The 21,759-nt window shown below is 43.9% G+C and overlaps 1 protein-coding gene across 2 annotated transcripts; it reads left to right on the forward strand.

Moving 5' to 3' along the window:
• Nucleotides 1-2,523: 2,523 nt before the first annotated feature.
• On the forward strand, nt 2,524-21,507 carry WDR55 (WD repeat domain 55). Of its 2 annotated transcripts, none has more exons than XM_068277806.1 (9): nt 2,524-2,562; nt 6,241-6,291; nt 7,346-7,503; nt 8,964-9,064; nt 9,933-10,020; nt 12,833-13,012; nt 14,419-14,518; nt 15,686-15,855; nt 17,400-21,507. In XM_068277806.1, exons 1-9 carry the CDS (start codon nt 2,545-2,547, stop codon nt 17,755-17,757), a joined length of 1,224 nt encoding a protein of 407 aa, XP_068133907.1. In that variant the 5' UTR covers nt 2,524-2,544; the 3' UTR covers nt 17,758-21,507. The 2 variants fall into 2 exon arrangements, with proteins under 2 accessions (XP_068133907.1, XP_068133908.1); XM_068277807.1 differs by lacking the exon at nt 2,524-2,562 and adding an exon at nt 5,405-5,573.
• Nucleotides 21,508-21,759: the final 252 nt, after the last annotated feature.

The raw sequence follows: 21,759 nt of genomic DNA on the forward strand, positions 1-21,759 counted from the left end.
CAGAAGGAGGAAGAGGGAGTCTAAAGGAGGCAGAGGTGGCACAGGGTGAATGAAGGAGGCACAAAGGGGGTCAGAACAATGCACTAAGGGGGACAGAAGGAGGTGGCATAGAGGTACAATGTGGGGGCTGCCTGCAACTTACGCTATCTGGACCTTGTGATGTCTGCTGTCCAGAGACCTGCGATGCTGCTGCACCTCAGGACGCCGAACTTCCTGCTGCTGCACAAGTCAGGTGGCATGGCTCTATTGGGGTGGGGCTTATTCCAGGGTCATGGCACCCCCCTAGGACCAATGGCACTTCAGGCAATGGCCTGGAATGTCTTTGTCTAAAAACTGCCTTGCTGGTTGCTAGTGGGGCAGTGGAACGCACTCAGTGATCAAGGGACAAATCAGAACTGGGTCTGTCACTTGATGATGAGGATTGGGAAGAAGCTCTGGCATCAGACAGGTTAGACAGGTGTCCCTTTGTGTTGAGGATCGTGCCACGCAACTGTATATAATACACCAAGCTTACCTTACCGTGTCCATATTAGCTAAATACAAACATGGCTGGCTCAAATGTGGAATGCATGTCCCCTCCTTCTACCATTTAATATGGGCATGTCCCCTGGTAGCAGCCTTCTGGCTACAGGTAGTCAATTTTCTCCACGACTAAGTGACCTCCAGTGTCCTCCTTCTTTGCCTTCTAGTTTACCTGCACAGTGAAGTTCGACCCAGCTGAACAGAAAAGGATCATGGGGGCTTTTAGGTGAGTTACAGGGGGGCTGAGAGGAGAACGCGGGGAGTGGTATGCATCAGCACAGGTAACAGTATATGCCTGCTTCCCTGTTTCTCAAAAGAAATTGACCTCTATCCTTTAAGGGGGGTTTCGATGCCGGTCCTCAAGTGGTTCAGCTGCAAAACAAGCATAACTAAAATGCAAATAACGGAAACTTCACATTTCAGATCAGATAAGGACACTATGACCAAGAAGGTATTTGAATTCCCCTCCCTTTGAAGAGTTTACATAGTGATATAAGCCTGTTATGTAGGTGATGTTTGTTGTGGGAGGGAAAGTAATCTATAAAATATGCAGTAAATTAACTCTGAGCTGGATTAAAAAGGCCAGACGTGATCACTTTTGGCATCACAGAGAAACAGTACATATGGAATCCAGCTGAAATATTCTTTTATTTTTTTCATATAACGTTTCTTATTGGATTATTTGTGTTAATGTTTTCAGTTAATATGGAGTTTAACCCTTTCTGGATCAGCACCCTCTGCCCCCTTAAGGACCAGAGGGTGCTGGTCCAGCAAACCGCCGCTTCCCGACGAATCGCCGCAAGTTACCGTCGCTCCCGCCGGACACGCCGCTCTGTCCCCGCCGCAGGCTGCTCTCTCTGCCGTCGCTATGATGGCAGAGCGCTGTGCGCCGGTCAGGAGCCGCTTTCATTGGCTCCTGACCCTGTCACTCCATGTAAGCCAATGAGAACGGCTTACAGGAATGACAGGGCCAGGAGCCAATGAAGACGGCTCCTGCCCGGCTCACAGTGCTCTGCCGTCACAGAGCTGGCAGGGCATCACATTGCGGCGGGGGCAGAGCGGACCGAGCGACGTGGACGGGCTGGGGCGCGCGGTCAATGGGACGTAGAGTTTACGTCCGGTCAGGACCGCAGTGCCCCCTGCCCGACGTAGATTCGTACTCGCTCGGTCCGAAAGTAGTTAATACTGCTTTTAAAGTGTACCTGAGGTGAATGTAAAGCAAAAATGTATACATACCTGGGATTTTCACCATGCCCTTTCGGCCTAATCGCTCCCCCGCCGTTTTCTGCCGCCTCCTCGTTCATCCTTCCGGGAACTTCGGCCAGTCGCAGGATGCTCCTGGTGGCGGGAGCGCGAGAAGGGGGGGGGGAATTGCGCGGTCAGACATGTGTAGTAAGTCCTGACTGTCCCATTCACTTTTATGTAATCCGCAGGCTTCTCGCTACATCCGAAGAAGCGGTATTTCCCGTCCACATACCGCTTCCTCTAATCTTTATGAATGGCCATTTTGTTACTTTTTTCTAGATAAATCTAGAAAAACACTGCAGAAGGCGGAAATTTCTCACTCTGCTGGGGGATTGTAGATTTTCATGCGGGAACAGCTTTTATGAATGCCCACTTTGCTAAATGGTCGGGAAAGTCCGCTGTTTTGAGCGGAAAACTTGCGTAAAGTTTTCTGAATAGAGCCCCCAGTCTTTTTGTATATTAGTTTAGGTTTATCAGACGCATGCCTGCTATTCCACCACTGGCCACTAGAGGGAGCACTTCCAAGGATGGCTTTGCAGCCACATACACACTGACACTAGTTGTTCCCCGGAAGGTCCTTGCAGCTCACTAAAACAGTGACGGAAAGTGAAACCGCTCCACGTACTCAATGGATTGTGACCGGCGCTGGCAAACATGCTGCAATGTGTAAGAGGCGATCTTTAGGGGATTTTACCATAAGACACCGAGAAAAAAGTAGTTGCGTGATTTTTAAACTAGCTCTATACAGCTGCCAGGGCCTTCTGTCCCACTTTAAAGATGGCGGCGCCCTTAGAGGTAAGCACGACGAGTACTGCGTCAGGCAGGGTTTTATTATTTTACAAGTTTATTTTCATTGTATCACGATTACTTTGTCTTTGCAGACGAAGTGAAGCGTTTTTAATGCAGTCGCGTTATAGGAATGAGCTTGTCCTGTATATAATAAGTAGTGTGTGCATCTCATATTCCTGTAGACTATTGTTACCTGCCCTGGATAAAAGTTAGGCAAAGCTCGCAGCTACTGGCCCTATATATACCCTCGACCATTCCTCTCTCTGCCTCCCTTGTCTTTCTTTTAGGTGCTATGTAAACGTAAAGAGTTATGTGAATAAATCATAGCACCCAACTGTCCCTCTTTCGGAGGGACAGTCCCTCTTCGCATGCCCGGTCCCTCTTTCTTCCTCATGTGTCCCTCTTTCTATGTAAATATATATATTTATCTACTAAAAATGTGTTTGATTGACTCTAAACTTTATTCCCAACCTTTAAATTGATATATTACTAATTTTAAAATGTTACTATGAAGGAAAATTAACCAGGATAGAGAACCAGTGTGGTTTCAATTATAATACAACATATTTTTCTTATGAAATCTTTATGGTATGTGTGACTAGGGGTGTGGTGGGGGAGTGGATAGGGGTGTGGCAGGGCGTGGCTTAAGTGTCCCTCTTTCTCATCTCAAAATGTTGGGAGGCATGATATCTGTAAAAACTTGCTATGATTGTTCAACTTTAGTAAACATCTTAATCTTAGCTCTTAACTGCCCATCTTTTAGATGGACAGTACATCTTTGGGAATCCAATCCCCCTGTTCCTCGTTCTTCCTCATTTGTCCCTCCCAGTGGTGTACCTACCATAAGGCTGCAAGTGCACACATCATCGGGTGTAGCCATGGCTAGGGGTGCTGCTCTGGTGCTCAGCCACTGTGTTCTTCTACCTGGGACAATTTTTCATAGTTTGGGCAACATTTGGGAAAATAACAGCAGGCAGTGCAGGGGACTGTACTACTTCTTGCACTAGATGTAGCACACCTCCCCCCTTTCTGACCCCCCCCAAATGTGTCTCCTCGCTCTCTACACACAGCCTGCAGTGAGTGAATGTGCAGAGCAGGGTGAGCAGAGAGAATGATTGCTGGGCTTGCTGGGATATTAGCAGGGAGAGGTGGCAGGGTGTGTTTAGTGCTTCATAAGTTGCCTGTCATTAGTAGCCATGTGCACTGGCTGCTGTAATACCGGAATGCCCTAGACTATTGTTTATTTATCCTGATCAGAGTAATTTAATCACTTGAGGACCCCCCTAAAGACCAAGCCATTTTTTCTTAAATAGGCCACTGCAGCTTTAAGGCCTCGCTTCAGGGCCATACATGTCAGCACACAAGTGATCCCCCCCCCCTTTTTCTCCCCACCAACAGAGCTCTCTGTTGGTGGGGTCTGATCGCTCCCCAGATGTTTTTTTTCCCTTATAAATTATTGTATTTATTTTTAAATACATTTTACTATTTTGTTTGCATTTTTATACTCCCCCCCCCCCCCCCTCCTGCCAATCAGCCGATTATGTCCCTTCCTACAGAGGGGACAGCCCTGTCCTGCAGCATTTTCAGAGCGATTACATAGGGGAAAGTAAAGGGTTCCATATAGCAAAAAGTATGCAAAAATCACTCATTTAGGAAAGTAGAACAATCTTTATTAAACGGGGACATATCCCATTAAAAACAATGAAAACCAAAAACAGCACTGGACAGCGGACATAAATATAAGTACACGATCATGAACAATGTAAATCAATACTGGTTCACCAGGGCAAGCAGGTACAGGAATAAATAGATAAGTAAGCTTCTGTGAGCGCTTCTGTAAGCGCCTTTCCCTGCGCTTTTCAGAGAGATTTGCGCTGTTCTAAGCGCTTTTGTTTGGCGATTGTTTTTTCTTCTTGACGACAATCAGGAAGTGAACTCTTTGACCTGGAACTTAATAAATACAATGTGTGTTATGTTAAAAAGCACTTGCCAAATCACTTTTCAAAGCGCTTTTTCAAGTGCTTTGCGATTTCCCTATACTTTGTATTGACAAGCAAACACGCAGGAAAAGGTGCAGGAGCCGCGTTTGCGATTGGAAAGAAAGCTCATCGCTCATGTGAGAATACTCACATTGAGAAACATTGCTCAAGCACTTTTAAAAAATTGAAAAGCGCTCATAGTGTGAACAAACCCTAATTCAGTGAACCGGAACAAAGCCATAGTCCCTCTGCCCGTAAATAATAATGGATCCTGCATTACTTACCCAAGTATCCCCATGATGTCTGCTGTCTGCCGCTGGCCCTCACCAGTTCCGCAACAACTCTTGCTTCTCAACTCTGGAACAGCTCTGAAGAAGCAATAGTGCTGTACCTGCTTGCCCTGGTGAACCAGTATTGATTTACATTGTTTATGATCGTGTACTTATATTTATAGCTATGCCCGCTGTCCAGTGCCATTTTTGGTTTTAATTGTTTTTAATTGCATATGTCCCCGATTAATAAAGATTGTTCTACTTTTCTCAATGAGTGATTTTTGCATACTTTTCGCTATATGGAACCCTTTTCTTTTTTTGATGAACAGTGTGTAGCATGTCCATGGTGTTTTATATTGTTTGGATCATTTTCTGTGGTTTAATAGGGGAAAGGACTGCGTAAAATCATTTTCCTCTAAATCACTCTGGAAATCACTGCAAAAATGCTTTCAGCCTTGTGAAAGAGATGTGTCCGATATCTGCTGGGTTATGGCATAATTGGAGAAAATGCCCATTTGGTCCCTCAGACAATAGGGGCCGGACTTCAGATTGCTAAGGGTGGAAGAACATCTCTTGTTACCATCCATACCCTCTGGCAGAGAAAGGGTTAAAACAACACTGCTGGACACAGGAGAGAGTCCTGCTGCAGGCATCCATCTACCATCAAAGGGTTGGCTATGTTATCAAAGGACTTATATCCATTCCACAGAACTTTCCAGAATTGGACTTCATAACTTCTGTTGGACTTATTATCGCAAAGTACATGGTAACTTGACAAATTGCTCAGACTATCAATAGCTATCTTCCCATTTAATCTTTATTATTTCTGTATCCATTTGTTTCTATTGCTATATTTAGTTCTGCATTATTTCTTTAAATAAACGATTACAAATCTTTCGTCTAAGTGCTGTTCTGAAAAATCTCCGCAAAAAGATTTCATATCTCAGTAGAGACGTTACCATAACTGTTTTGATATTAATATTGTTAGTTTACTATCTCTAGAAAGGTTGTCAAATTAACCCTTTTTCCTACAGGATTTAGCTAGAGTAAGACTTAGTGCATTCGCACGCTTTATTGCAGATTGGTGGCAGCGACCTGGCCTCTATATGAGAGCCCAGATTGTATCGAAATTGGACTTTGTGTGGACTCACCAACCAATCCAAATGGTTGCTTTGCCTGCAGTGCTGACTGCCTTCAGGATTCCCTCAAGTTCTGAGGCTTTATGGTAAACTGCAGCAAAGGGAACAGGAATTGGTGGGTGACTGTGCATACGTCACATTAGCAGAAGGAGATTTGCAAATGCAAGTGGGCATCTTGCTTGAAGCATATTCACAAATCTTGCGTTTGCCCCTTTTCACCTCACCGCGACGCTTACGGTTCTAAGTAGTAAAGCTATGCACAACAGTAGTAATGTAGGTATCGTTTTCTTGCAGGCCGCACCACTCAGTAAAGAAGTGGAGGAAAATGAGGACCAAAATCAACAGGTAAAACTTTTTGGTGTTCGGTGGAGTATAAAATGAGTCAAATTAGACTAATGAAAGGGATATGTTTCTGTGGGCGCGCTCTCTGCCATGTATGAGCATGGCTGTACTGCGTCTGCACAAGTACGGCAGCACCTGCACAGTGCGCTTGAGTGGCTCAATACTACTGTGCAGGCTAGGAAGCTCTGGTTCACGAAGTGCAGAGCAGCCACAAACTGCCAGAGCGTCCCGTGGCGGTGTAGTGTAATGGCATTGACGTGAAATTCACTTCTCAAATTTTGCTTTAAGATGAATACAGTACAGGTATAAATATAATCCGACTCCAACTCCGACTCGACAGTTTATGAAACCTCTGACTCCGGGTACCCAAAATAGCTTAGACTCCCACTCCTTGAGTCCAACTCCCTTAGTCTAATACTTACCAGAGCTGTGAACTCAGTACAAAAATCATCCGACTCCTACTCCTCAGTTTATGAAACCTCCGACACCAAGTACCCAAAATTGCTCCAACTCCGACTCCACAGCCCTGCTAAAAAGAACAAATGCTGTACACATACCAGTGCTGTAAATGCTTTCTGATTAGTTTTGAAGAAAATCTGAATGTATGCGCAAACTAAAGCATTAAAGGGTAACTGTAAGGGCTCTATTCCACCAGCGCTGAATCGGAAAGACGCAAACCGCTAGCGATTTTACAATCGCTACGGTTTGCTTTTTAACATAGGAATCGCGGTAGGTCATTTCCACTACCGCGATTCGTTTTTGACGGGAACGCGCGGCGGAGCGATATTTGCCGCGATTTTGCTATGCAGTGCATAGCATAGCAAAATCGCCGCCGCAAACGTCGGGGGATCGCCGGGTAATTGCGATTCAGCAATCGCTAGCGTTCAGCGTGAACGCTAGCGACTGCTAGTGGAAAAGGGCCCTAAACCTCACCTAAGAGGAGGGAGGAGCCTTTCATGTCCTCTCTGCATCTCTTTATTCTACCACCAAGCCACTTATTGTAGAATTTCAAAACAACATGGACTGCCAGTCAGGAAACTAATCTGAGTTGTTACAGGCTGAGACTGAAGAGCTGGATGATACTGCCGGCCCCGCTGAGCCCCGGGCAAAGGACACCCCAAGTGACATAACATTCGAGGCTGCTGTCAACACCATTTCTTTTCACCCGACCCGGGATATCATGGCCGCAGGAGACATAGATGGAGATGTTTTTGTGTAAGTCTTCTTTATTCTGTCGTATGTTTCTTTATCGTCATTGGGGTCGATTCATAAAAGGCTGTGCAAAAAACAAAAAAAATCTGGTTGGGAAAATAACGCATTTGGTATTTTAGGCTTTTGTGTGCTAATTCATAAAAATGTTCGCAGGTGTGGTAGAAGTTCGGTAAATTACTGAATCCCATTTACTAAAATCTGTTCCTAACAGTGGAAGAGAGTGAAGTGTCTCTGTGTTGTTACAAGCTGTTCCGTGCAGTGAGGGCATTACAGTAGTAAGAGGCATACCAGACATCCCTTTAGATCATACATGTCAAACTCCGGCCCGCGGGCCAAATCTGGCCCTCAAGTGGTTTCCCCACTTTGCATTAAGTTTGGCCCACTCTAAACCACCAGGGAAGCTATATTGGAAGTGAAGCCTTAGAACACCAGGGAAGCCATACGGAGGTGGTAGAGGGAAACCACTAAACACTAGGTAACTGTATAGGGGACGGTGGGGGCCTATAGACACTAGGGAACTGTATAGGGGAGGAAGGGGCCACACTAGACACCGGGGAACTGTATAGGGGAGGGTGGGGGCCTCTAGACACTAGGGAACTGTATAGGGGAGGGTGGGGGCCTCTAGACACTATGGAACTGTTTAGGGGAGGGTGGGGGCCTCTAGACACTATGGAACTGTATAAGGGAGAGTCATTGCCGCCCCCAGTCATTGCCGCAGTGCAGCCCCCAGTCATTGCCACAGTGCAGCCCCCAGACATTGCTAAAGCGTATCCTCCAGACATTGCTACAGCGCATCCTCTAGTCATTGCTACAGCGCATCCTCCAGTCATTGCTACAGCGCTTCCCCCAGTCATTCCTACAGCGCGGTCCCCAGTCGCTGCTACAGCATGGCCCCCAGTCATTGTCACTGTGCTTCTCCCGTCAGTGCCGCAGTACAGCCTTCAGTAATTGCCACAGTGTGCCCCTTGTCATTGCCACAGTGTGCGCCCCCGACTTTCTGGTCATTGTCACAGTGCTTCCCCCTCACAGTGCGCCCTCCTGCCATTAGTACAGTAGGCCCCCCTGTTAGTGCCACAGTCTGGCATCCAGGCAGTGTCACAGTGCTATCCCCAGTCATTGCCACTGTACTTCATGCAGTCACTGCCACAGGGCAGCCCCCTGAGTTTCCTCAGTATCTGTGTCCCAACACAGCTGTACTTATTGTATAAAATATGGAGCAGTACACCACACAGCCTTACACTTGTAAAATAAATGCATAAACACACCACTTCACACCATGCCTGTACCGTGTGATTGTCATATTGCCTCTCTTCATTCACCTGCAGGGTCATGTTTTGTAAATGTAAACTGACTTGGCCAAATAAAATATGATCCTTGTGCTAAGGCAATGAGGAACTGCTGAATGTCAGTGTTGTGATATTACGATAACCATTCATGTGTCTTTCTTGATGTGGTTGTTACAGGTATTCGTACTCCTGTGCCGAGGAGGGGAACGTAGAACTTTGGTCATCTGGACATCATCTGAAATCCTGCCGAGATTCTGCATTCTCCAGCGATGGGCAACGTAAGGACTGCTCTACCCATACACTGGAATATGCAGTCAGGTCCATAAATATTGAGACAGCGACACAATTCTAACACTTTTGGCTGTGTACTTAACCACTATGGATTTAAAATGAAACGAACACGATGTGCTTTAACTGCAGACTGTCAGCTTTAATTTGAGGGTATTTACATCCAAATCAGATTGATGGTCTAGGAATTATAACAGTTTGTATATGTGCCTCCCACTTGTCAAGGGACCAAAAGTAATGGAACAGAATAATAATCATAAATCAAATTTTCTCTTTTTAATACTTGGTTGCAAATCCTTTGCAGTTAAGTACAGCCTGAAGTCTGGAATGCATAGACCTCACCATACGCTGGGTTTCATCCCTAATGGTGCTTTTCCAGAGCTCTACTGCAACTGTCTTTAGTTCCTGCTTGTTCTTGGGGCATTTTACCTTCAGTTTTGTCTTCACCAAGTGAACTGCATGTTCAATCGGATTCAGGTCAGGTGATTGACTTGGCCATTGCATAACATTCCACTTCTTTCCTTTCAAAAACTATTTGGTTGCTTTTGAAGTATGCTTTGGGTCATTGTCCTTCCAGGTTCAAATCCTTGCTAGGTCAGTACCCATTCAGTAGGGAGTTCAAGGCAAGACTCCCTAACACTGCAGGGTGGCCTCTTGAGCGCGTCCCAGTGGCTGCAGCTCTTGAGCGCTTTGAGTCCGACAGGAGGAAAGTACTATACGAATGTTCCTATTATTATTATTATTATTGGTTGGGGAAGTCAGTTCATTGTTGGGTAAGTCAATTCATTGGTCACTTGTTTGTATGTGTGGCCTTGTTATGCTTTTCTGCACTCATCTGAGCAAATTTTATCTTTTCAGAGCTTTTTACAGTTTCCAAAGACAAGTCCATACACATACTAAATGTAGAGGAGGGAAAACTAGTCAAACGCATTACGAAGGCACACGAGTAAGTACATTCTTCAGACTTTACAGAAGGCATAATAGTGCTTTTATTTTCATAAAGCCCTCCTGACTTTTTGGATTAATGTTTTGCAAGCACAGGTATTGGCTTGGTGCAGAGGCTTTATGACTTGTCAGAGAGTCTCCTCCTTGGTCCTAAACTTGCATTCTTGGCTCTCGTTCTCTCACTTTCTCTACTTTAATTTGCTTATAGAAAGTCTAAAGATGCACACAACCTTATTGATAGTGAATGAGACTGCTGGAAGTCAGTCCTGAGTTCAACCTGGGGAAACACTGCAGCAGCAACGAAAATACGCAGGAGTCATTCATCTTAAAAAGTTTAATTGAGCTTGATGTTGTAACATCTGCACCAGTTGTTCTTGTGTATGAAAACTGCAGCATAAGTGGAGCTGTTGCCTGTAGTTGCCAGCCTGGCTAGAAGATAGAAGAGAGACTGCCTTCACTCTGCTTTGTCTTTTGGCCAGTCAGCAAGTGCAGGGCGGGGCTTTGCACAATATATGCGCAGTGTTCTCCCCAGGCTCTTTTAGCCGGGTGCTCCACCCGGCTAGATTTGGTGACCACCCGGCTGTCATCGGCTCACCTCCTCACCTCCTCCTATGCTGTAAGCACAGTTGCCCTGCATTTTCAACTCGCCCCACCCGGCTACTTTTTCATGCCACCCGGCAGCTATTTCATGCCACCCGGCTGGAAAAAAATTCTGGGGAGAACACATTGCTGGTCAGCTGTAGAGGAGGTAAAGGTGTTGGCACAACGCTAATTGTGTTGGCTTTGTAATGTGGGTGAGAGTAGAGCAGGGACAAGGTCCTCCAGCACCCAAGGCTGAGACACCAAAGTGCGCCCCTCCATCCCTCCCACCTCAGCTGTCACACACTGATTGCGATTAGACTAAGAGGGCCACAGGGCCCACAACCTCCCCAACACCTTAATATCTAGTTATATGGCTTGCAGTCACTGCTATATCGCCCCTTTTCTTATTTCCTTCTGCTTCATACACAATTAGGAATAACAGCTGGATGAATTGTGCACCCCCTCCTACACTGCGCCCTGAGGCTGGAGCCTTTCCAGCCTATGCCTCGGCCCGGCCCTGGGTGAGAGATCTGAAAGGCAAAACTGTGTGGACACAATTGGTAATATTTTGAAAGGTTTGGTTTCTGGATAACTATTTAATGGATGATTATTTAATCCTGGGCCTGATGTATGAAAATGCTTTCCATGGTCCTGTGTTAGGCGTGGCCACATCATAACTCAAACAATGCTTCCCTGGCGACATCTAAAGATCCTCCCTGTCTCATCCCGGAGGCTTCTGAAGAAGCCTTCAGGAAATGCATTAGGCTGGCCAGGGTGGGGTTATGCCAGTACACAAACGCTTGCCTGGTAAGAAACTACGGCTAGTCACTTCTTGCTATGCTGTTCTCTCAGCACTATTTCTTTCTTAGCACTTATCCTGCAACGGAACTACCTCTCCATCTCTGCACCTACTTTTAGTCACATGGCACTATACTGTACCTCATTAGCACAATGGCACTAATTGTGTTTCCTTGCATTCCTGACTGTCATCTGTTTCGGTTTTTTTTTTATTCACTGAACACTTTATATCTATTAATTGCATGTATATTAACTATTGGATTGTCCTATACTTGTCATCAAGTGGAGCTCACTCCATAACATGGTTTGCTTATTTATTTATTAACTTATTGAGTGATGATTGTTGTGTATTGAGCAGCACATGCTAATGTAATTGGGGCAGCTCATATTAACCCTTTAAAAGCCACATTAGTAAAACTATATGTGCTCTGCAAGGTAACATTTGACCCCCCAACCCCACCCACCACCAGTCTGGCAGGCTATGCAGTCGGGCGCAGGGAGCACTTTCATATTTGACTGTCCGGATGCTAGATTGGCTCTCCTCTGCCTGCTGCACTTCAATGCCGACATCCTGTTCTGGGTTCCGATCACATGATATGACGTGATTAGGTGTCAGCGTTGCAGTGCTGCCTGGTGGGGAGGGGGGGAGGGGTAGTGTAAGAGTCTCTTTGATCACCCCTCTTCCACCAGCGGACAGCACTGCAACACTGACTTTATCCTCTGGGTCTCGATCACGTCATATCATGTGATCGGGATTCAGAAAAGGATGTCGGCATTGAAGCACTGCCCAGTGGAGGAAGAGAAGAAGTAGAGGAGAGAATGCAGCGTCTGGACAGGTAGATATGAAACTGCTCCTCACCTCACCACTCTGCATAGGACTGCTTTAGGGATCCTGAGAACAGCTGGCTGCCGCTGCCCTGCCCAAAGTTATCTGTGGTGAGATAACTCGGGCAGGGCAGCTAAAAGGTTAATTATGTGACCTATTTATTAGGTACCAGATCAATTACCATTTGTACTGGTGTTTTGACTCTGCACCCCCCCCCATGTTTTTTTTCCCATTTGTTTTTAATTGATTTTAACCAATTGGGCTACCAGTAAGTCCCCTAATAAATGTCTTGAACTGTATCTAGCCGTTTTGACCGAATTGATATTGCTTTGTTTTTTTTCTCTTTGATTTAATTTTGGCAAAACTTTGTGGACTCAATAATATTTCAGAAAGTTTGGTTTCTGGACAATAATTTAATCCCGGGTCTGATGTATGGAAACTGATAGAGCTGCCAACAGCAACCAATTTCCTGTTTCAATTTCCCAACACAGAAAATGGGAAAAAAGTACCTAAACAAGCCTGTCTCCTTGATCTTCAGTATTTATAACTCAGCTTTCTGACCTGTAAAAAATAATCTCACATTCCTGTAACTGTCTCTGACTCACAGTTGCGCTCTGAACAGCCTGCTTGTCATTGATGAGAACCTCTTTGCCACCGGTGATGAAAGCGGCATGCTGAAAGTGTGGGACCTCCGCAGAGGGACGGCCTTTATGGAGATGAAAAATCACGAGGAATACATCAGCGATATGGTCATTGACCAAAACAAAAAAATATTGCTTACTGCAAGGTATGTCTTCCTAGTGCTTTTTATGCAATGTGTGTTTGTGTCTGCGCTTATACACACCAGGATACAGAGCAGTAGAAATAGCATGGGGCGTTGCTATACATAACAATGTTTCCAAGATCTTGCTTATTCAGTGTGTGAACAATACACATACCAGATAGTTGCAGTCCTGATATACAGTATACTGAATGTCTTAAAGCATACCTGAAGTAACATGATGAGATAAACATATACACATACAGTACTAGCCCCACTTGATAATTATGTGAACTCCCTTTCTGTTTTCTAGTACAGCATGAAAAAAACGAGTTATCTATATAAATGAACTTGTTGAACAGCTTGTTGCATTGAGCCCCGTTTCCTGAAAAGTAAATAGAACCTGAGATATAAGGCTGATATCTGTCAGGGAGAAGGCAAATAATGAGGTTTTACTGCAGAAAAGTTCAAAGGGTCATTAGTTCTGTATCATTTTCAGCTAAACAAAGCAGAGTGTGGATTGTAAACTGCAGCTGTGACAGTTTCTAATGCAATCTTAAAACATTAGTAATTTTCAGTTTTATATCTTTATTTTTATTTATCATCAGTACAACACATACAATTTATCTCATAAGTTTATTTTCACTTCAGGTTCACTTTGTCTAATACAAATCATTTACTTTTTTTCCTCTTTGTTATGTCAGGAATGCAAACCTATCAAGCAGGACAGGAGGTGTTAAAGTGCCAATTAACGGTAAAATCCCACAGGCAGTCGATTGTTTCAGAACGCTGTGGTAAACAGAACGCTGCAGGGGTTGTACCGTTAATGGGCACATTTAGGAGTCTTGGCTCTTTGACAGACGTTTTGTTGCTGTTGAAACGGCTGTCTGGCCAGAAGGGCCTCTGATAACACATCAACAGACATCAGGCCCAGTTTTCCTTGCCCCTCCCCTTCTTCCCTCATCTTGTTGGACAGTTTTGGGTGCCTGACTTCAAGTACAGCATTGGTACTGTTCGGTCATAGTTTCATGTTCTTCTGTTCACTTTTTAAAATAACTGTAGCTTTTGTAAAAAAGTTACTAAATGTTATTGTAACCGTTTCTGCAAATCTGTTCATCAGTGTTGCTAGACGCAATACCACAATTGCCTCCTCCTCCTCAGTTGCAGGGTGCCTGACATGGTCCAGCATTCTAGCAGTCCAGGTCACAGCCCCTCCTATAACTTACTGAAGCAATGCCCCTCCTGTTGTCCTAGGAAAGAGGCAGAGGGAGGAGATTTCCGTTGGTTATAAGACCAAGCTGTGAACTGTATTAAAAAGATAATTGTGGATTCTTGTTCTTTTTTTTCCCAGTACCGTTCTAGAACAAATGGGTGGGTGAACTTACTATGTAAGAATTATATAACCTTTATTTATTTATTAATTTTTTTTATAGCGGAGATGGAACAATGGGTGTGTTCAACATAAAAAGAAGGAGGTTCGAATTACTGTCAGAATACCAAAGTGGAGATTTAACTTCTCTTTCCATAATGAAGGTTGGTACCGCTGTGTTCAATATAAAAAGGATAAGTGTATTGTGCTGCATTTTTTTAATCCAACAACAATAAGTCTAGTGTTTATGTTTGTAATAGGAGCACTTTAATAAAGACGGTTCCAGCTTAAAGAGAGCCAGAGGCGGCATTTTTAAATCTTAATATGAAACAGAGGCATGTTCTGTGCACAATGACATGCCTCTGTGTCCTTGTGCTGCTGGGTCACAGTACTTCCTGGGTGTCGGCTTAGCTTCCGATTGGAGGAAGCTAACGGAGGCGGGGAACGGCGGGAAGAGCCTGTAATGGAGTGACAAGCCACAGGTAAACATCAGGTTAGCGACAAGCAGATTGTCACTAGCCTGGCGGTATTTTGCAGGGGGGACAGCAGACCCCAGGGGGGACTGACAGCGGCAGCACAAGGACACAGAGGCATGTGATTGTGCACAGAACATAACTCTGTGTCCTATTAAGATTTAAAGATGCCGCCTCGGGTTCTCTTTAAAGAGGAACTCCAGTGAAAATAATTTAATATAAAAAGGTGCTTAATTTTTACAATAATTATGTATACATGATTTAGTCAGAGTTTGCTCATTGTAAAATCTTTCCTCTCCCAGATTCACATTCTGACATGTATTACATGGTGACATTGTTACTGTGGGCAGATTATGTAGCTGTTCTGGCTTTAACAGACAGCTATAAACAGCCATTTCCTGTGTGTGTCATTGTTACATTGTGGCAGTTTGCCCAGAGTACCGTACGGTACCAGAGCCTCTTGTGGGAGGGGTTTCAGCACAAAATCAGTCATACAGCGCCCCCTGATGGTCTGTTTGTGAAAATCATTATATTTTTCATGTAAAAGTGGGTATCAGCTACTGATTGGGATAAAGTTCAATTCTTGGTCGGAGTTTCTCTTTAAGTGGGTGCCTCCAGGCAGTATGGCATTGCTGTAGAGCTCCACCTGGCATCTGCAAGGTTGTTTCCTATGCACCATATCATATTTACCTAATTAAAGAAATAAGGATAAAATGTATTTTCATTAAGTACATTGAGTGTTTAATAAAAAAAAAACACCAAACCTCTATGTAGTCTCTTGAAATATAAATAAGAAATAAGATTACATGCTGGGCTCAGTGCAGTCTGTTTCAGTAATGTATGTGTCTTTTGTTTTAGAGAGGCAAGAAAGTGGCTTGTGGCTCCAGTGAGGGCACCATCTACCTGTTTAACTGGAATGGGTTCGGAGCAACAAGCGATCGGTTTGCTGTGAAAGCAGAGTCCATAGATTGCATGATCCCGATCAATGACCATATCGTGTGCACAGGATCTATGGACGGCGTTGTCAGGTCAGTGATTGTACTCACAATATGATGAGCTTCATCTATTCTTCAGTCCATTGGAAATCTGTCTGCTGTTTGTGGGCAGGAAATAGATCCCTTTCTGATAAGATTTGATCAGAGAGGGACCTATCTGGTGGGCATCGACTAGTGTATGGTCACCTTAACGGTCAACACCTCCACCGCGTTACCTCATACCTAAAATCACTAGGCATTTCTCTCTCCAAAAAACACACAACCTAACACCCTTACAATCTACCCACCTCCCACAGAAAAGTTGCTGCTACTCAACACCCCTTAACACCTGATAATCATATGCATATCAGCGCAACCAGCAAAGTCATGAAATAATTGGAACAGGGTATATATGCAGAGCAGCTAAAGTCCAACACTTCAGTACAGCATCTTGATCATTGATAGAATAAAACACTTCAGCACTATGTCATATACGTCCACCACCGGAAACACCAAAACAACAGATGCGCTTACCGGACAATTACAGACCTTAATTACAGGGTCTGCAATAAAGCCTTATGAGGTCAGCAGCAGGTGTCTTCACAGCTGGCCTCCTCTCCAGGTACAACAGAATAGTTCAAATGCAGTATTTCACCGTATTTGGGCATGCAAAAAAACAATACACATCTAAGCGTATCTATTGCGACTTTAATAGAGATCCATAAAAGCAACACATAAAAACTTTAAAAGGTCACTTACATCTGGGCCCTTATTACAGGGACCCACGATGAACAACAGCACATATATCATAGGACGCCGTCCAGCCACACGTCCGCCTCACCCGACCGGTGTCACTGTCAAAGTTTCATCAGGGGCTAAAAAGTTTTTAGCCCCTGATAAAACTTTGACATAAGGGCCCAGATGTAAGTGACCTTTTAAAGTTTTTATGTGTTGCTTTTATGGATCTTTATTAAAGTCACAATAGATACGCTTAGATGTGTATTGTTTTTTTGCATGCCCAAATACGGTGAAATACTGCATTTGAACTATTCTGTTGTACCTGGAGAGGAGGCCAGCTGTGAAGACACCTGCTGCTGACCTCATAAGGCTTTATTGCAGACCCTGTAATTAAGGTCTGTAATTGTCCGGTAAGCGCATCTGTTGTTTTGGTGTTTCCGGTGGTGGACGTATATGACATAGCGCTGAAGTGTTTTATTCTACCCCTTAACACCTACCCAAACCCAATAGATGATTCAAAACCCTCCCCCATACATGTTAATGTGACTTCTGACAGATCATTGCCAGAGATCTCCATGTACTGCTATGTAATGTATTGCAGGCAAAAAACAACCAATAACTTCCCTCCATTCAACTATAAACTCCCCTCCCCCCACCACCACCAAATAAAATGCTACTCTCCTACCATGCTCTCGCAATATCACCTTCTCCTGCAACATAGTTGCTGACTTACCTCTCCTACCTCCTAATGTCACACAAGGGTGAAAGAAATACACGCCTTTTATTGACTACAAAAAACATGTGCTCAAGTGATAATATAAATTTAAATTCTCTAAAAAAATGTTTTTTTTTTGTTCCAGAGCAATAAACATTTTACCCAATAGAGTTATTGGAACAGTGGGCCAACATCCAGGTGAGCCGATAGAACAGCTGGCCAAGTCCCGCGACGGCAAGTTCTTGGCTAGCTGTGGCCATGACCAGAAGGTGAAGTTCTGGGATATATCAGCAATAGGATCCATCGTGGTGGATGTCTACCGGAAGAGGAAGAAGAACAAGCAGCTGGCGGCCCTCAGCAAGAAAGCCTTCGGGGGAGCGGACGACTTCTTTGCAGACCTGAAGGAAGAGACATCAGAAAGAAAAGAGGAGGATGAGGAAAAGGATGATGACAACGATGAGGATGATGTTGAGGATGAGAGTGACAGTGATGATAGTGACTGAAGCCATTCTTAGTAATAGATATGACTTCAGGAGACTGCTAATACTTTTCATGCATCTTCACATAGTCATGCTCCTCTGTAAGACTATTTAGGCCTAGAAAATAGTTTTTGTGGTGGCCAGCTGGTGGCGGTGGATGGAGCTTCCACATTGCAGTTTTCACAGAGTGAGCTCAATCAGTGTAATCAGATGCATAATCCGTGATCGCGTCTTCTTCCCTTCGTGATCAGCAGCTTTGGACAACAAGTATCGTCAGGCGGTCCACTGCTAACACTAGCAAGACTGGATTTATTCTTTTAGCGCCCCAAGGCCATCTTTCTTGTTGAGGCCCTTCCATGTGCAGCTCCCATTCCGTGTGTACTATTCATGTACAGCAGCATCTCTATTACTTGTACATCTCTCTTGAACAACAGCATCCCTCTTCCACGTCTTGCTCCCTATTTACAGCTTTCCTTTTTAAGTTAAATCCTCCTTTGCCATGTCCAGCCACCCTCTTGGGTTGCAGTCACCTAAGGCCTGGGCCTCTATGGCCTTTTCTGAAATGCTAGTAAAGAATCACTGCAGTGGTACAATCAGGAAATTTAGAGTTTATATCCACTTTTACAAACAATAAAATAAAAATAAAAAACAATACCAGATCAACTATGTAAATTGCAAGTGTTTGAACAAGTTGTTACATTGTCCTACCTGCTGTGCTTTGGATATGACCATGCAAGGCACTGCAATAACTTCCTGGCATTAGGGTGTATCCCCGGCATCCCCACCACCAGCATGTCCCTAGCATTCCTTCAGGCAGGAAGAACTCTTCTCAGGGTAATGAATGCGTATCGTGCAGTAAGCCTATACACGTTGCAGTGCTAAAAACTGCTTCCTGATTTGTGCAGACTTCTGGGTAAGCCCACAGCCAGTGAGAGATGAGCATTCTAGGAAGTCCTTTGTAAGAACTCCGACTACCGTTGCTATGCCTGGCAAGTTTAGTTGGCTTTTTTCTTTTTACCTAAGTGTAGAATGCACACTGATTTATGTTACTTATTAATGATTGACCTCTTGATTTATATAAAAAGGGTAGGTTTATTTACAAATAATATTTTATATGCCATCATTGGACTATACTTATTTAAGTGCTAGCTAAAGGGAGTTATCCTATCTACTGTAATATCTCATCACACACACAGGTGCTGACCCTGCTTGAGCTCAGGATTGAATCTTGTTAGGCCGGGTTCACACTACACTGCAAACGCAGCGGTTGCAGAAACGGTGCAGTAAGCGCATCCACTCAGGATGCACTGACCACATTCACACTTGCCTTTCCATCTGCTGCGTTTGCTTCACCACCTGAGCACTTACCCATCTGCTGGTATTTCCACCACTTTTCTCGTCATCCAGTAACCAGGAAGCCTAGAGATTCCTGTTTGTAAAAAAAAAAATAAAATGTGTATCCTACCTAGCAACAGGGAGGATTTCTCATTGGTCCACATGAATCAATAAGAATTTTATCTATTGCAGAATTCCCATTGTTTATTTTACAAACTAACAGGAAGCCCTGTGCTTCCTGGTTACCGGGACCAGTGGGTACAGGACGGGCGCGCAAAATTTTATCGGAATAAGTAGCGTTTTTCATGCGGCGGGAAGCCTAGTGGGAATGGAAACTTGCATTGCGTCCGATTTGAGTTTGCCGTCTGCATTTTCTGTTGCGGCTGTGGAAAAATGCAACAGGTCGGCATTTTGCATTTGTGGTCCGGTGAGTGCATTTTGCAGTTGCGTTCTGTTTGACAGTGTAAATGCATTTGCCATGCACCTTTGCGTGTCATGTTTTGCGGTAAACACAGCGTTTACCCCTGCAGTGTGAACAGACCCTTACACGCCTCGTCCAATGTTGAGTTCCTTTGTATATATCAGGTTACCGTATGACCCCTCCCCAGGGCAGCCAGGCAAGATTCTACTTATTAAAAGGCCATTGGATGATATTTGCTCTTGGTTCATCTGCAGCAAGGGCAGCCATTGTTGACTTGCCAGTTTAACAGGTACCTACAATGCTTCTAAGCCCAGTGTTGTAAAAAAAAAAGCTTTGATCTCTGACCCTAGGGCTATCTCCCCAAGTGGGGGCAGTTCAGTCACTGGTGATTTGCCATAGCGTGAAATGAATTTGTTTTTGTGTAGTATGGATATGCATTGTAATTTTGCAGTCAGAAGTTGCCCTTTAAGACAAACCTTCTAGAAGAAATTTCAAGGCGAGAGTGCTGAAGCTCTAAGGGGGTCATGTGATCAGCCGAGCAGCCATTTAAAACACGGGATTGGCTTATTTTGATCTTTTGGCTTCCGTAGTCTCTGAAAAATTCACATGCAGAAGGTGCAGTCTGACCGCTTGATCTTCACACTTGCACTGGATTATTGACTCCGTATTAAAGCTTTCCAAATATTTCATGATCGGTAATCTTATATAGGGGACCGTGCAACTCGCACACAATTTTCATACTTGACGCAGGCATTCCAGAAAATTTCCTTTTGGAAGTAATTTATGTAACCCAAACTATTAGTAGAAGCTCACTACTAGTGAACAGCTCTTACTATTGCCCTCTCCTTTGAGAATCGCACTTTGTGGCCAGCGCTGCAGCAACAGCAGAGGAAGTGGGAGGGGTCAAGTGATTTGTGCTGCCTGGGATAGGAGTATGCAAAGGCTGTACTGTCCTCTTGACACAAAATGAAACTACGGAAGCCATACTGGGGCATTTAATATGTTAAAGAGAATTTCTTTTTTCTAATATTCATTTATAAATTGTAAAATCTTTCCTCACCCTGATTCACATACTGAAATGTATCACAGATGCGACTTCTTTAGTGCTTTTGGGTGATCTCTGCGGAATGGTTGGTTTTTTATTGAGAGTTCCGAAGCCAGTAGAAAATATACCTGGCCTTCCACATAGCTACTCAGCCTAGGTTAAACATCATTGGGAGGGCGGGCTACATTCAATATACAGCTATAGGAAGTGTTACTGATGCGGAAACCAAGATAATTACTATAGTTATCCTGAATAATTTACTGCATTTTACTATCAGTCATTACAGTGCCTCTTTAAATGCAAATAGGCAAAACAAATCAGAGCCCAATAAATGTATGGGCTCAAACCCACTAGCAGCCTTTACTAAGCATTAGTGATTTGAAAATCTTTTGCTAATGCAATGATATGGGGGATTTTTATAAAATCACATTCTCAAGTGGGATTACACCCGTAGCATTACATTAGCAAGAGCTTTTCAAATCGCCAGCACTTAGAAATGGCTTAGTTATGTACTGCTGGTGGGTTCCAGGCCTATCACTCGCCTCATAGGCATCTGCTACCCTTTTCCTGCCCAGTTTTCTTGTAAGTGAATTGAGAGCTACTCAGGATGTAAAGTTGAGGAGAAGATGTGCACACAAGTAATGAATGAATAGCAGGGATTACATTTAGGGTCAGTATACATTTCTGATAAGCCTCATTGAGAGGAGATGTAGTGCAGCTCATTGTCTTATATATGGAACGTACATATTACCGGTAAATATGCAGGACTTGTATCCGACAGACTGTTCAGATAAGTATTTTGCTATGTTTGCTCAGCCAGCATTCAATGCTGTACAATGTAGGATTGTATATATGTTTTCTTTATAATAGAATATTAAACAAACATATTTTTTCTGTTAAATTATGAGCATTTATGATTGACAGAGACCGTTAAAATGATTCCATTAAAGTTTTATTAATGTTTTAATGCAAATTTCTTCTTGACTCCTTGAATAATGTTAAAGAGGAACTCCAGTGAAAATAATGTAATAAAAAAAGTGCTTCATTCTTACAGTAATTATGTATAAGTGATTTAGTCAGTGGTTGCCCATTGTAAAATCTTTTAAATCCCTGATTTACATTCTGACATTCATCACATGGTGACATGTTTACTGTTGGCAGCTGATGTAGCTGCTGCATGCTTTTTTGGCAGTTGGAAACAGCTGTAAACAGCTATTTCCCACAG

The sequence above is a fragment of the Hyperolius riggenbachi genome, chromosome 3, assembly GCF_040937935.1.
Source record: "Hyperolius riggenbachi isolate aHypRig1 chromosome 3, aHypRig1.pri, whole genome shotgun sequence".
Taxonomy (NCBI): domain Eukaryota; kingdom Metazoa; phylum Chordata; class Amphibia; order Anura; family Hyperoliidae; genus Hyperolius; species Hyperolius riggenbachi.

Excerpts from the sequence above, each read along its gene's own strand:
- WDR55 (XM_068277806.1), top strand. Across the intron at positions 14,519-15,685 it reads CTTCTCTTTCCATAATGAAG|AGAGGCAAGAAAGTGGCTTG; the intron begins GTTGGTACCGCT and ends CTTTTGTTTTAG. Across the intron at positions 15,856-17,399 it reads TCTATGGACGGCGTTGTCAG|AGCAATAAACATTTTACCCA; the intron begins GTCAGTGATTGT and ends TTTTTGTTCCAG.